The sequence below is a fragment of the Dipodomys ordii genome, unplaced genomic scaffold, assembly GCF_000151885.1.
Source record: "Dipodomys ordii isolate 6190 unplaced genomic scaffold, Dord_2.0 Scaffold43, whole genome shotgun sequence".
In the NCBI taxonomy this organism is placed as follows: domain Eukaryota; kingdom Metazoa; phylum Chordata; class Mammalia; order Rodentia; family Heteromyidae; genus Dipodomys; species Dipodomys ordii.
The window spans coordinates 81,997-97,690 of NW_012267259.1; the positions used below are offsets into that span (position 1 = coordinate 81,997).

The 15,694-nt window shown below is 38.4% G+C and overlaps 1 protein-coding gene across 7 annotated transcripts in view; it reads right to left on the reverse strand.

The window, feature by feature from the left end:
• Hdhd2 (haloacid dehalogenase-like hydrolase domain containing 2) overlaps positions 1-14,751 on the reverse strand; it is a 27,873-nt gene extending 13,122 nt beyond the window's left edge. The window contains exons 1-5 of one of the 7 annotated variants that reach the window (XM_013018963.1): positions 14,640-14,751; positions 11,653-11,851; positions 9,915-10,025; positions 5,848-6,056; positions 2,683-2,767 (exon numbers count right to left, since the gene is read on the reverse strand). In XM_013018963.1, coding sequence (XP_012874417.1) covers positions 2,683-2,767; positions 5,848-6,056; positions 9,915-10,015 — 395 coding nt within the window. In that variant the 5' untranslated portion in view covers positions 10,016-10,025; positions 11,653-11,851; positions 14,640-14,751. Of the gene's footprint in view, positions 1-2,682; positions 2,768-5,847; positions 6,057-7,137; positions 7,213-9,877; positions 10,026-11,652; positions 11,852-13,671; positions 13,688-14,391; positions 14,594-14,639 lie in introns of those variants that run through there. The other 6 variants (XM_013018964.1, XM_013018962.1, XM_013018961.1 and 3 more) reach the window with 6 other exon arrangements.
• Between the last annotated feature and the right edge of the window lie 943 nt (positions 14,752-15,694).

The following is a 15,694-nucleotide window of genomic DNA, read 5'->3' on the forward strand; positions in this document are numbered from 1 at the left end:
CTGAGATCTGAGGATCGCGGTTCAAAGCCAGCACGGGCAGGAGAGACCGTGAGACTCCTATCTCCAATAAACCACCAGAAAACTGGAAGTGGCGCTGTAGCTCAAGTGGTAGAGCGCTCACCTTGCACTAAAGAGCTGAGGGACAGCGCCCAGGCCCAGAGTTCAAGCCCCACGACCAACAAAAAAAAAAAAAGGGAAAACTAAATTCACAATTCAAATACCTATGGGGCCTACTGGTTGACAGGTATATATGAGAATAGGTGAATATGAGAATTCCTTATTTTTTACCTATTTTTAGTTCAATATAAAAGGAAAAAAGCTAGCAATGATGTTAGGTTTGCATGTTTTAAATAATCCAATCACAAGTCATACTCATATTCATTCTTCATAACTGGTTCATATTCTTTTCCCAAATTAATTTATTAAAATCATTGTCAATTTCATTTGGGTATGAAAGACATAAGTAGATGTGTTATACATTTTAGGGGGGCCACTTCATTAAAAACAGTATGTAATAGACAGTGTAGTATGAAGGATGTATCGTACTTGATGCAACATGCCCCTAATACTGGCATGCACGGAAGCTATGCAATGGTCTTTAACATCCAACATTTATTCTCATTATCAACCTGAATAGTAATTTAATCGGTGGTTCATTTGAGATGTCTATATTTGCCATATACAATCCAGACAGCTGCAGTCACTAGATGGAAGGCACAGTCTCTGTGGAAACATCAATATGCAAACAAGGGCAAGACCTAAAATCCTTGTTAACTCTCCATCCAGCTGTTAACTGCATTTGTGAAATTGGAGTTGACTTATAAGTGCACTGTAATGCTTTAAAATGTCAGGTTTAAAAGAATCAATGTGGTTAGGAAAGTGTACTAATTAGACAGCATCTGAGCAATTACAAGTCAGTATTATGTCAACATAGATTTTTATTACTGTGAGTCTACTACTCATCTAAGAGACCTCTAATTTCCTATTAAACATGTCCTTCCCAAGTAACTAGCTAAAAATCAATGAATACTTTCTCTTTGAATTCTATGGCTCAAATAATAAAGAAAAGATAGTAACGGTAAATTCAGAAGTAAAAATACTAGTTCAAATGAAAAATGACTTTGGGAAAATGGCACTGTGGCTCAAGTGGTAGAGAGCTCTCCTTGAGCTAAAGAGCTGAGGGATAGCGCCCAGATCCAGAGTACAAGCCCCATGATCAACCAAAAAAAAAAAAAAAGAAAAATGACTTTGGTATACTTGTAGCCATACTCAGGGAGCAAACAGGATAATCTCCATAAGAAACGAAAGCAGGGTAATTGAAGTAGGTGAAAATAAGAAAGTTTAGTATCGTATACTCCAAACAACATTTTCAAGCAATGTGGCATAGCAGTGGATGTCCAGGCAATAACCAAGGGAAATGAATTTTAAACAAAAGTGAGTATCACAGTGACTCACAGTCACAAATGAAAGTCCATTAAGTAGTTGTGGTTTCCATTAACCAAGGATCTAAACTAACCACACATGCAATGAAGGTGTCTGTCCACCTTAATCTGGCCACACAGATTTTCTGTGAAGACAGCCATTTTCAAGATAGACAACAAACAATGTGGCCACGTGTATGAACGTGATATTGTTTTTAAAGATTCCTGCAAATATTCTAATTCTAGGACATATATATATATATCAATATATATATATCAAGAAATAAATTCTACATAAAGTAGTTTAGATTGATTCTTACTGATTATTGTATGGATGAGAAAAATGGTTTGTATAGCTACTAAATACCAAAAAACACTAAAAAATTACTAAATATTAAAATTAGCTAATACTAAACATTTACTAAATACTAAAAAAATACGAAAAATGTTCTCCACTCTCTCTTCTTCATCCCCTAAACAGTATTATCTAGCATGCTGTAGGGACATTACTGAAATCTCCTGTCATTATTCTGGTATAAAATACTATGATCAGCCGGGTGCTGGTGGCTCACGCCTGGTGGCTACTCAGGAGGCTGAGATCTGAGGATTGAGGTTCAAAGCCAGCCCAGGCAGGAGAGACCATGAGACTCCTATCTCCAATAAACCACCAGAAAACGGGAAGTAGCGCTGTAGCTCAAGTGGTAGAGCGCTCGCCTTGAGCTGAAGAGCTGAGGGACAGCACCCAGGCCCAGAGTTCAAGCCCCACGACCGACCAAAAAAAAAAAAAATACTATGATCATTCACAGAATGATTTATTTGAAAGTGTGGTCAAATGTGCAACCCTTCCAAAACAAGGGTCTAAGTGGAGGATGGTACACATTTATTGTTGTTAGTAGATTAGCCTGGATGTTACTTCATTTAGAGATCAGCATTGTCAATGGAGAACCACAGGAGGAATAATAAAAGATATTACCGCTACCTTTATTTCTTTTTGTCAGTCCTTTTCTGATAGCTGTAACACTAGCAATTTTATTATGAATTTCTGCTCCAAAGTATTGATTCTAAGAACCAGAAAAACCCCAATGTTCATCACATTTTAATATACCAATCATTAAAAAAAAATCGAAGTCAAGGTAGTAAACAATATTACTTGATGACAATCTTAAAAGTGATTTTGAAGATTTCTTTTCTTATATATAACCTACATACCCAGAAAGTAAAATAACAAGTTAGGTGACAAAAAATAAGTAGCTAGATTTACCGGAATGCTTGATTCAGAATTTGATAATGAAAATGTTCTGGTGCCAGGCCTATGACCACAGCATTAGGATCACTTGTTTGTATTCCTGAAAATAAAGCAAATGCAATTGCTTAAATTTTTTAAAAGGCAATAAAAGGCAATGTCACATTTTATAACAAAGTGATCTTAATCAAATACACATTTTTGTTATAGCCATAATCAAAAGTTTGAGAGATTTTCCTTCTCAGTGCACTTTGGAAATATAAGAACAGAGGGTTAGGGGAGAAGGTCTGCTAATTTTTCATATTCTGTGTAGATATTCTTACAGTTACTCAATATCTAGAAAATGAGAATTGAAAATTGTAAATCGATGGTTGTCAAACAAGTAACTTCTAACTTTGAAATGCTTTAGTGATGATAATCAACAAGGACAGCCATGAGTTCCCTATGAACTATCAGATCAATAGCAACTGATAAGGGACTGAGATTCTACAAGGCAAGAGAAAGTAGACTTTTTATTTGACAAAGCCGAAGTTGACACACTAACAATAAACATGGAAAAGACTGCAAGTTGTACAGTTTTAAGACCTATAATCTGATAACAGTACTTCAGATATGAGAACCAAATAAGCACATTCCCCATCACAATTGTGAAGTCTGATTAAAAGTTGTGTGGATTCTCTACATGTCAATTACTGTACTTCTCTCTTATTGACTACAGATGTCCAAGTTTTTTAAAATTCTTTCTTACTAGTTGCCATGAGAATTGGGTAATTGGTTTAAGTTTGTTGAAATAACAAGCTAAAACTGTTGGATACTGAAAATTTTTAGTGTTCTTTTCATTATATGTATATAACAATAGAATAAAAATATTCAATATTAACAAAGATATTTCCATTCCCTCAAAAAATCCATCTTTTTGGGTCTTTTCATATGTATTGCAAGTATAGTTCTAGACTGAATGACAAAAATTTCTCCTAGATTAAGGATTCTGCTCCATTTTATATGGAAACTACAAGAATCTGAATATCATACAAGTCAATAAGAGAAAAATCAAATTAAAAAATTGTTTTTTAGTTCTTTAGCTCCCTTAGAAGCAACACTATCTTGATTAAACATGTGTTTACAGTCATGATTTTTTTTTGTTGCCTGGTTTCTGCATGCCATTATCATAAAATAAAAAAACTCACTAGCCCCTATAGCATGCTCAGAGCAATGCTCAGCCTCACACAATAAACGTATGTTTGCTAGACTTCCTTGCAGCTAAGGCATAAGACTTAAGATCTGTCGATCAGAAACCTTCAGGGATCTGAACTGGGGCAATAACACAAAATAAAGAAGTAGGAAGAATGGACCCTGAGCAAGTGACTACTGATTCTGTTAGATTCTAAGACTGAAGTGCCTATGACACCAACAGGCCCAGCTAGAGGTCAGTGCTGAGCCGAGGCAGGAACTGCATAAGATTAGTTCTGTGCAGTATGTTCACAATTAAAAAAAAAAAAAGTTCTATGGGTGACAATGCACATTGTGTCTGGCTGCACAGCCCTTTTGACTAACCCTCCAGTTTTCCAGTCACTCAAATAACCCTTTTTAGGAAAATTTCCAAAGTTGTATAAAAGTAGAAAGACCAGTTTTATGAGCCTCAATACACCTAACATCCATTTTTCATAACCATCAATATTTTGCAAATGTGTAAGACTCTGTATACTTCATATTTTCAATTACTCTAATTTATGAGGATTACTTCTTATCAGGAGACAAACCTTTTTTTTTTGCGGTTAGGGGGGCTGAACTCTGGGCCTGGGGTGCTGTCCCTCAGCTCTTCAGCTCAAGGCTAGTGCCCTACCACTTGAGCCACAGCACCACTTTCGGCTTTTTTCTGCTTATATGGTGCTGAGGAATTGAATCCAGGGCCTCATGCATGAAAGGCAAGCGCTCTACAACTGAGCCAACTTCCCAGCCCGAGACAAAACTTTGCATTGTTACTTGCTTTTCAGCTACAAATCACTCCATTTTGTGGATATATCATAGTTTAGTCAGTCTACTGAGTGAACATTTGGGTTGTTTCTAATCTTTTCATCATTACAAATTAATGAATACCCTTTTTTATATAGCATTGTGTAGCTTTGTAACTACATCTCAGAAATAGATTCCTACAAATGCTACTTTATATATAATTGTTAGCTACTGCCACATCCTTTATTATAGAAACTGTATAGTCCCCTAAGCACTTAGATCCTCATAAAACATTTTTAGTTTAATTCAGCAAGTTAGTTTGTTTCTTACAAATAAATATGACTGATATACTGTTGTTTCCTATTAGCGTAAGCTAATAGGAAAATTATAATTTATATAGTAATGTTATAATTTATATATTTATGTTCATTTTTGTGTCATTTCACTTGGAATATCATTTATCAAAAAAAGGAATTGTGGCAAAGCTCAATAAAATTATGACACTATCCCACAGTTGCTTTTTTCCAAAGAAAAAATAATTTTCTCTTTATTCTTTTCTCTTTACTGCAAAATATATTTACATTCTTTGTAAATCTTCACACTATCCAGATGACATCTATTTTGAAGGTGGTCTAGTTTTATCTCATTTAGTCAAGTTAAAGAATAGCTTCTAGATTGTAATGATACTCAAAGTAATTCTCCATTGAGTTTAATTCAAACTCATGGCTCATGGCGGATTATGAAACTAATTTGGAGGGCTCTAGATGGCATCAAGTATCAAACAAGCAGGCAAAACAAATAGAAAAATAGAACGTATTTCCTATAGTAGGGTAAGTACTACTTAAGCTATAACACACATACGTATATGTACTGGGTTATTATATGTTTCCCTTACTTTGTATGGTTAGTCAAAACAGATCTAAGAAACACCAATTCAGATTCAAACTGTTAGTACTGTACACCATTTCAATAATAACAAAGGAAAATCAGATTAGACATTTTTGTTTCCTTTTTTTGTTTTGTTTTTTGAGACAGAGTCTCTCTATGTAGCTGAGGCTGGCCTATAACTCACTATGTAGTCCAGACTGGCCTCAAACTTGTAATTCTCCTGCCTCTATCTCCTTAATTACAGGGATGTACCACCAAACTCAGTAGAATACACTCCTCTTATGAACGACTTATATGAAGATGTGAAGGGCTTATTTTTAAAACTTTCCAAAATTCTCCTACCTTTAAAATCAGGTAGGGCTCGATCATCAACCAGCAACATGGGTCTGACTTGTTTCTGCTCCACTAAACTTCTTGCTGCAGTCAGGGAAGTGAATATTTCATCTTCAGAGATATCAAACTCCAATTTTTTCAACCTTTCTAATAGATCTTGCTTGCTCTCTTTGGTAGTATTGGTCACAAACCTAACCATTACAGAAGAACCACGCAATCTGGAAAAGTAAAATTCAAAAGTCACTGACAGCTTTTACAATCCTAGATCATGTAACCTCCGAATTTAATAAACCTGTGCCAAATGTTAGTAGACAAATAAATATATATAAAAATATGTACATGATAACTATGTATGTATTTGTGTATGTAATGTATGTGTATGTATTTTTGTTTTTATTTTTAATGTTTTTATTGTAAAAATACTGTGCAGAGGGGTTGTATGTATTTTTGAAAGAGGATTTCACTCTGAAGGTGATGATTCTTGGGATCTATTGTCTCAGCTTCTTGAGTGCTGGGAGTACAGGCATGCACAACCACTTGAGATAAAATGTGGTTAATAATTATTTTCTGATACAATAGTCATCTCTTAAAACTGAGAAAATTGAGGAGTTACATACAGTTAAGTGATATGCCAGTTTAAGCATATGCATCTTTGCTAGCAGTGAGATTAAGATGAGATTTTTCTGTCCTGGGACAGTAACTAATCACTGTACTAAGGGAATAGAAGATGTCCCTGAATTTTATTAGAGAACATAGTAATGAGTTATTACATTCATAAACACAAAGTAATTGGGTACCTCAAAGAAACATTTCATTTTTATAGATCAAAATGGGTTTCCCAGTCAGATACAGTGGTACACAACTACAACTCCTCCACTCAAAAAGCTAAGGCAGGTAGATCATGAGATAAAGGCCAATCTGGGTTATATAAAGGGAATGTGTTTAAAAAATTAAAAGGGGAGATGGGATGTTTCCCCTTGAACTACATACATGATTGGTTTGACTCTAGGATCTGGTTTTGAAATCTAACAACATAATATCACAGAAAGAATTAAAAATAGCTTATCCTTCTTTAAAAATAAACTTTTCATTGGCCTACAGTGCTGTAATCCAAAACAGAAAAATAATTTTATTTTTTAATTTTGAATAGCCTGCCTTTTATTTTATGCCTGTGCCAAAAGGCCATTAGGCACAAAAACATGAACCATAATTTAAAACAAACAAGCAAATAAAACAGAAGAGATTTTTAAGTAGTCACCCAAAAAACATTAAATAAATTTATATGATTAAATAACTCACTGTAATCATGATTACTTCTATAACATCTGTGTAGTAACTTCTCCGCAAAACACATTTGCAGAGAATTTGGTCATTTGTCTTGCAAAAGAAATTGATTGCTTCAACATAGTATTATCCTAAAAATAAGAATGAAATAACCATATCATTTTAAATGAGTTTTTAAAAAAACTTTTTATTTTACTAGTCCCTCAATTTCCTGTAGTCTATTTGTTTCCATAGAAACCAAACTGTCAGTATCAGTACAGTTTCTCTGGGAGGAAAACCTGCCAAGGCCTGTAACAGAACAATGTATAAGCTCCTAACCCTTAAAAGGTAAGCTCGCTTTACAGTTTCATACAGATGTCACTGTCCAATAAAAATAAAGATCTTTCAATCCAAATCAGAGAGCTCATTTTTAAAGCTGTAAAAGTTCTATCCATAGAAGCAGCTGGCATCCATCCTTACTCTTAGAAAGCCTAAGAGGCACACCATGTCAAGGTGTGAAATTCTAACTGCGTATCTTATTTTCTTTTGCCTTTAAGCAACATGCTGTCTAATATTTCTTCACACACAAAATGAACATCAGAACCAACAGCTTTCAACTGATACTAACATATACGTTGTTTACTTATGACATCCGGAAAATCCATCGAGGCACAGTGAGAAGTGAACAAAAGAAGTTTGCTTACACTATTTACACCAGAAAAGGGTCTTGAGACTACCTGTCCTGGGCTAGATACCCAGAACCAAGATAGCCTCAATCACCAAATGTCCAAACCTCCCATAGGCAGCCCCAACCTTTATTAGACTTATGACCTCCAGAGTGTGAGACAATCCATATAGGCATAGTGAAAGGTGAACACTATTTACACCAAAACTCTTTCTGGTAGTCCTGAGACTACCTTGTCCTGGGCTAGATACCCGGAACCAAGATTAGATACCCAGAACCAAGAGCAGCCTCGACTACCAAACCTCCAATCCTCCAATAGGCAGCCCTGACCTGCCGACCTTTATTAGTTGGTCTGAAAACCACCAAAGTAGTCGGTCTGTAAACCTCCAAACCTTAGACCTCCAAAGCTCCAAAGGGGAAGGCTTTTCCCTTTCTGCTCCACTACAGGCCTCTACACTCTCCACGGGCCTGCCCTGCTCTGCTCCAGGAGGCCTCTCCACAGGCCTCTCCCAGAGGAAGGCCCCAAATAGCCCTCAGAGGAGGCCCCAAAAGACCCGAGGAGGCCCCAAATAGCCTCTCAAGGAGGCCCCGAATGGCCTCTGGAGGAGGCCCCAAATAGCTTCCGAAGGAGGCCCCAAATGACCTCTGGAGGAGGCCCCAAATGGCTTCCTTGGGAAGTCCCGAACGGCCTCTCCAGACTTGCCCTGTCCTGCACAGGCCTGTCCTGCCCGGCTCCAGCCAACTTTCCCCTCCTGCCTTTCTCCTCCTCTCCTTCCTCTGCACTCAGTTTTTTTCCTAAAGGTTTTTCCCTAATGGTTTTCCAACTGCCATTCATGCTCCTCCCCCAGCTGCCCACTGTCCAATCACTTCCTGACAGCTCACTATGTGGGGCTCAATGCCCCACCCCTCCAGTAGCATGCTCTGCCCCTCTCAGCGGCATGCCCACCCCATTTCGGCCACGTGGCACGCCCCTCCGGCAGCATGCCCTGTGGGGCGGTGACTTCAGCCTCTCAAAGCCCGGCTCTGTCTGGCAGCCTATGTCTGGCAGTCTATGGAGCAGCGAGGCTCGCCTCTTGATGCCCTGCCTCCTCCAGCAGGCCGGGCCATGGGGCCACGATGACTATTGGGCCCCGCTGCTTATCAGGGCCCCACAGTTTCTATTTTTTGGTGTTCCAAAGGAAAAAGTAAGCATACTAAGAGAGGGTGGGATCTGCATTAATTTTTTCCCCTTACACCTGCCACTGTGATACTTGTCACAGTGACAATGTTTTCCCATTTAATGAATGACACAGTCAACATTTTAAGGTCAGAAAAGAATAAGCACCAGGTGTTAAGAACTGCTGATTTTTAAAACCTCACTAATTTTTGTTGGAATGAAGATGTTTAATGTCAATTATTCTGTTGATTATTGTTTTTCAGGACACCCAAGGCAAACACATACAGTTCCCTTTAACACACTTTTCCTCAGTTTGTACCTAGATTTGTGTTTGTGTTTAGTATAATTGTACACTAGAAATAAGATAGTACCTAATCTTTGGAATCATTAAATTTAGTTGATAGAAATAATTTTACAATTTCAATTTGTTTAGTCAAATTTTATTTATTTACGTATTTATTTATTTAGCGTTTTGAGGCAGAGTCTTGCTGAATAGCCTAGGCTGGCCTCAAACTCACAATTCCCACTGCCACCTCCTCAGTCAAACTTTATTTTCAGCAGATGCATATTCAAAGGCCAAACTATGCCTGTTTGTGTTTTGTTTGGATTCCAGGATTCATTCGAGATCTTCCAATGTTATTTACTCCCAATTTTAGTTAGCATTCTCATTCCAAAATTACAATACTTAAAGTGCATGCATGAACATTTGCATGAATATGCTCGAGCACATACACATGCACACACACACACACCATGCCTGCACATACACATAGAACAAAAAGAACAAAAGGCCAAATCTAATAAACGCTTGGAGAACAATATTTGGAGGATATACGGGAACCAAAGCAGTTCCTGTATATATCGGTAAGCTGGTGAGATGCCATCTAAAGGCCATCCATTTAGCTAATGATCTGCCTTGGTGAAATGGCACTTACAAACATATTTGTCAGCTGAACCTAGAGGATAGCTTGCCTTTTAAGAGCTTCCTGTGCGCCTGGCACAGCTGCATCTTCAATGTGAAGTGTGCCATTGAGATCCACCAAAACAGCTTTTAATGCACGGCGTGCTGCCATCCTTCATTCCCTAGGAGAGCAAATAAAATTAAAAATACAGTTTAGGAAACAATGGACAATTAAGAACTAGTAAGTCTTCAAAAATATCATTTAAATCCAGAAAAAGATACTGCTTAAGTGTTAAACTTCTTCTCTCAGAAAAAAAAAATGTTGAACTTTCTTCTTTGGTGATGTGAGATACTGGGAGCTCTTTGTCCATATGCCATCCAGGACATGGCAGTGGAGCTGGATGATTAGAATGCTTTTATTGTATGTAACCAAAGATGAAGAAGACTTGTTAATATGAAGTATTCATCCACCTAGGCTTTGGAGCAGATTATTCTCATTTTAAAATAAATTGTTCGCCAAGATTGTTTAAGAATCCTGAAAGTAAATAGTGACATCTCTTTTAGCATTTCCCTTCCTATACTTTTTTAAGCCCTAGATGACATATGAACAAGGAGCTCCCAGTATCTCACATCACCAAAGAAGAAATTTCAAGCTCCTTACTAATTTTAAAGTACGAAGATGTTTTCCTTAATTTATACTGTGCAGTTTTCCTTTTCTACATTTTTTATTCAAATGATTTCTACTGTGAATTATAACATATAGAGAGCTTAAATATGGTTTAAATATAATCAGTAAGGAAGTGGGTGAGGATGGTGCTTGATTTACAGATTTTTTAAAACAACCTATTAAATGATTTTCTTTCTATTTAGTTATTTTTCTAAGAAAATGTCAGGCATACCAAAAAAAATAAAAAATATCTAACTACCTCATTTATCCATCATTCAGCTCCAGAAATGATAGATATATTTGAAGCCCTATGTGTATCTTCTCTCATCCAGTTCTCTTTCTCTACTTTCCCACAAAAGCTGCCCTCTTGAGTTTTATGTATCTATCCCAAACCTTTTATCAATGGTGTTCTGTGAACATGAGCAACTTGCTTCATTATTCAACATTATCTGAAATGTGTCTCTATGTTAACACAGGTAGCTATTCATTTTCACCCCTGAATAAATACTTCGTAATTTTTCATAATCATGAACATCCAAATCGTTTTAAATATTTTTGTTATACCACAGTGCTTCTATGAACAACCCAATACATCTCCAAACAGACACAGAGGTGAGCATTTCTCAAGGGTCTTACTGAGTTCTGAAGGTATATGCTTGCCCTTACCATTAGAGAAGATTGTCGAGTTGCTTTGTGCATTATGTATGTGTTCAGTCTTAGTGTAAAAGTAAAGATGAAAGAGCAATTCCTTTATAAGTGAAGGCAGAGGGCTAAATCTCAGCTAGAAAAAACTAGGAGACGGCTTTGAAGGTGGCTCAGTGGTAGACCGCTTGCCTTGCATGCATGAGGCCATGGGTTCGATTCCTCAGCACTACATAAGCAAAAAGAAAAAAGCCGGAAGTGGCGCTGTGGCTCAAGTGGTAGAGTGCTAGCCTTGAGCTGAAGAGCTGAGCAACAGTGCCCAGGCCCAGAGTTCAGGCCCCATACCGGACCCCTCCCACACACACACAAAAATCAAAACAACAAAAAAACTAGGAGATGCAGGCAGACAATTACCATGATTTGTGGGGGTGGGGGTAGGGAGGTTATGGCATCTTATTTTGGGAAGGATGGCAGGTGGGAAGAAGACCTTTCTCTCCTACCTAGCTTCCTGAGATACAACTTAGCGCTCAGAATTGGTAGTCAGCAGGGTTAGGGGTTGGTTTTGATTCTGCTTCATGTTTATGGTTTGATGTTGGCAAGTTTATCCTTTTTGATCCTATGTTTCTCTTCAGTACACAGTGTGAGGAAGCAAGATGGTGCCATGATTTCTATCTATTGCCTTCAGTCAGGAGATATGAGCTGGAAGAATCAATGTATGGCATTATCCCCCTCAAAGCTTTGATTTTTCTCCTCTTCACCTGGGCTTGCTAAATCCACTGCATCCACCTCCCAGAGCAGTCTGAAAAATTCTGGATTGTCCAATGTTATCCTTTGAAATACTGTTCTCCCTTAGATGTAGTTTTGCCAGGAGGTGAGAGGCAGCAAAGACTGCAGCTAAATATCTTTGCAGCTTCTGACTTTTAACCCCTTTAGCGCCTCCTATTTCTGCTAAGCATCTTTCTCAGATCCTGCTCCCACCCCAAATCAGACAAATTCACACTTAAAGAAAACCAGAGTGAGCCTCTGAACTGAAGCAAACTTCTGGTGAGCTCTGGTCACTGATTAGTATCATAACATACAAACACATACAAAAAAATTCCAAGTACATTAAATAACCACACAGTTGAGATAAAACTGTACAACTTTTTAGAAAGAGGACTATGTTTAGGACCAGAGGATGAAACACTATTTTAGAAATGGTTTGTAAAACAAGATATAAAAAGCAGAAATCATAAAAAGGCAGATATTCAACTGTATTTTAAAAGTACCACAAAGGGAATGAAAATATATACAAGAATGTATGCTTAACACATGAGAAAGGACAGGAATGTAGGAAATAGAAATGATAAATATTAAGAAAAAGACAAGGCTAGGTGCAGCAGGTAACATCAGGAGTCTGGATTCAGAGGTTATCAATTAGACACCAGTCCCAGGGAAATGTTAGTGGGTCCAGTCTCAACTAGATGCTGGTATGTTCCTAGCTACATGCATAGGATGATGCATGTAAGAGGATTCAGGACTGAGGGGATGGCTCAGAAAGGGAGGTGATAGGGTGTAGGAGACCACAACTATGATGCAAGAATCCCACTGAAAAAGAATTGAAGCACAAAAAGGCCAAAGGCATGATTCAAGTGGTAAAACGCTTGCCTAGCAAGCTCAAGAACCTGAGTTCAAACTCCAGAACTTCTGAAAAGAAGAACCTCCCAATATACAAGTAGCATGAAACCTCAACTTATGCTTCACAAAAAGAACAAACCTGAATAGCAGATAAATAATGATGCTAAAAACTCACTGGGAAAAAACATAAAACAAAAAATGATCATTGCACCAAATCAACAGATTGGCAGAATTTAAGTCTGAAAATGCCAAGGGTGGCCATCAGGCATTCTTGTATACTATTAGTGAGAAAACAACCAGTACAAGCATTTCAGAAATTAGTTGGGCAACATTTACCCTAACAATTCTACTCTTGGGCATTGTATCCTTGAGAGCTTCTTTTACATTGTACCAAGAGATAAGAACACAGCAGCATTGTTTATAATGCCCAAAACTGGAAACCATACAAATGCTTATCAACAAAGGATGAGTAAACAAACTATAGTATATCCACTCACAGACTACCCTGGAAATTAGTGAAGTACATTTAAATATGTCACTATAAGACTACTCTCAAAAACCTACTTCAGGGTCAACAGAACTCAGGAATAAGTACATATATTTATGGTTTGTATATATGTGTATATTCATAATAATAATCAAATTGTATATATGTGTATATTCATAATAATAATCAAATTTAGTAATGGGTGCATAGGTGTTAAAACTGTGAAGAGAAGAGAATGGTTATCAAAGAGTAAGGATATTGATTCCCTACAGGGGATAGAGAACAGGCATAGATGGATAGAGAACAGGCATAGATGAGGAAAATTCAGGGAGCTTCTGAGGTCTGGCAATGTTTTACTTCTTGACCTAACTAGTGAGTATGTAGATATTCTTTATTGTAATTATTAGAAACTTACCTGCATGTTATATACTCTTGTGTAGAAGACAATAAAATCCATCCTATTATAGTCAGTCATAGTTATTTAATATAGTTAAGCAACTAAATGAGTCCTATTATATTCTCAGCAATTAAAACTCCCACTCCCAAAGTTTTTGAGTTTTAAGAAAGAATCTTTCATAATGTATCTACTGGAAAAAAATAGCAAAAGAGTGCAGGACAAAAAATAAAAAGAGCTTTAATCAAAATTCAACTGCAAAATCCTCCTTTTCCTAACGGTCCTCACGTCATTCTATTCTGAATCTTCATTGTGACCTTGAAATTTCAAGGAGGGGGAACAGCTTGTGTGTCAAAAGACTAAACTGTCTAGGGTGTTAGTCTGGATGAAAGATTCTTTAAAATACACTGCACTACAAAAATAAACAGACGAGCAAAATGAAGACAAAGCATTCTCACATAAAGAGGAACAAAGATGTTTCTTTAAAAAAAAATCCAACTTTGATGAGACAACCTAAAGTGCAATAAAATTATGTTAACTCTGAGGGTAATTAAAAGGATAAAATAAAGACTGGGAAAAAAAGAACTATATATAAAAGTCCAATTAATGCAGTGATAGTTTTAATCCGAATTGAATGATCCACTAATCCAGGCTGACCGGGAAGTGGGGACGGAACGCTGGCGTCCAAGGACAGTTCAGGGCCAGGTTTCCTGGAGGGACCACCACGCAGTCGCTACCCACCTGGGGAGACCTCGGACCAGAACAGCCACCTTACGCACACGTGCGGGAAGCCAAGCGGAGGCTTCTTTGCGCACGCGCAGTAGGGGCCACAGCCGGGGCGGCGTCCTCTCAGAGCCTGCGCACGGGTTGGCGCAGACTCCGAGGGAGGGCGGTGGCCTAGGGACGCCGCCGATCTTCTCGGGCCCTCCTACAAGAAGCACCCCGCTTCCTCCTATATCATCAATTTACTCTGCTGCGTGGCTCCTCACCCCCGTTTCCCTCACGCTGTCCTCAATAAACGCCAGTCCCGCGCTCCGTCCAGAGTCCCGCCGCGGGCCTCGAGCGCGTCCGGTCACTGCTCGTAGGATGCCCGGCGGCTGAGCCTGGGCGTCCCGGAAGTCCCGCCCCTCTAAGAGTGCTTCCGCTCAGGTTAGGTATTGGGGCTGCTCCGCAGGGCACGGGTCGGCCGCCCTTCGGCAATCCGAACGCGCCCAGACGGAACCTCTCCCTTTTTTGGTCCTCCACGTCTCTTACGCTTTCCCGAGAGCTCGTTCGAGGGTGCTCTAACACCTGCTCTCCCAAGTTCTGCTTGTCCCCTTTAACCACAGCCTGGGGCACTGACCTCCCAAGCTCCCCGCACCAGCTTTTCCAGACCCTGGCTGTCTCACCCTACCAGCGCCTCGGGAGGCAAGAGCTGCACACCACAGCCTGCTCCCAACAAGTTTCATGAGTGCACACACACGTAAATTCAAGGACTGCAAATGCCTCCAAAGCACAGATCACAATGCCTATGCTTGCTGTAAGGTACGATTTAAAAATACTTTCAATTTACAGTATGTTCACAAATAAAATTTTAAAAAAAGGAGAAAAAAAGAAAAAAAATACTTTCAGCCATGTTGACAACTTAAGAGGTTTTATGGGTGTGCCTTGACAGGCATAAAAATGGCAGAGGCTGAACACTGCACCTTTGGTCTCATGTTTTAGATACTGCAGTGTTAGAGTTCTACATTAAAATTACTTCAGAAATCTAGTTCTGCTGTTCAAAATCAAAGTTGGAAAACCACTATTTGACAAGGGTTTGTATCTAATATGTAAAGTAAGCCACAATCTTTCATACCAATTAAGAGACAGACAGGCGTTCCGAACACTTAAGACCACACTCATGATATCCAGAGTCTAGAATGACCACAAATTATTAATCCTGAGAGAATATGGAGGAAGATGTGTCAGGCAGTCAGGCACTTGTTATTGTCTACTAAAGTGAGATATAGTTTCTGAATCACAACTGGTTTAGGGAGATGACCAATGCATTAAAGCTTAAAAG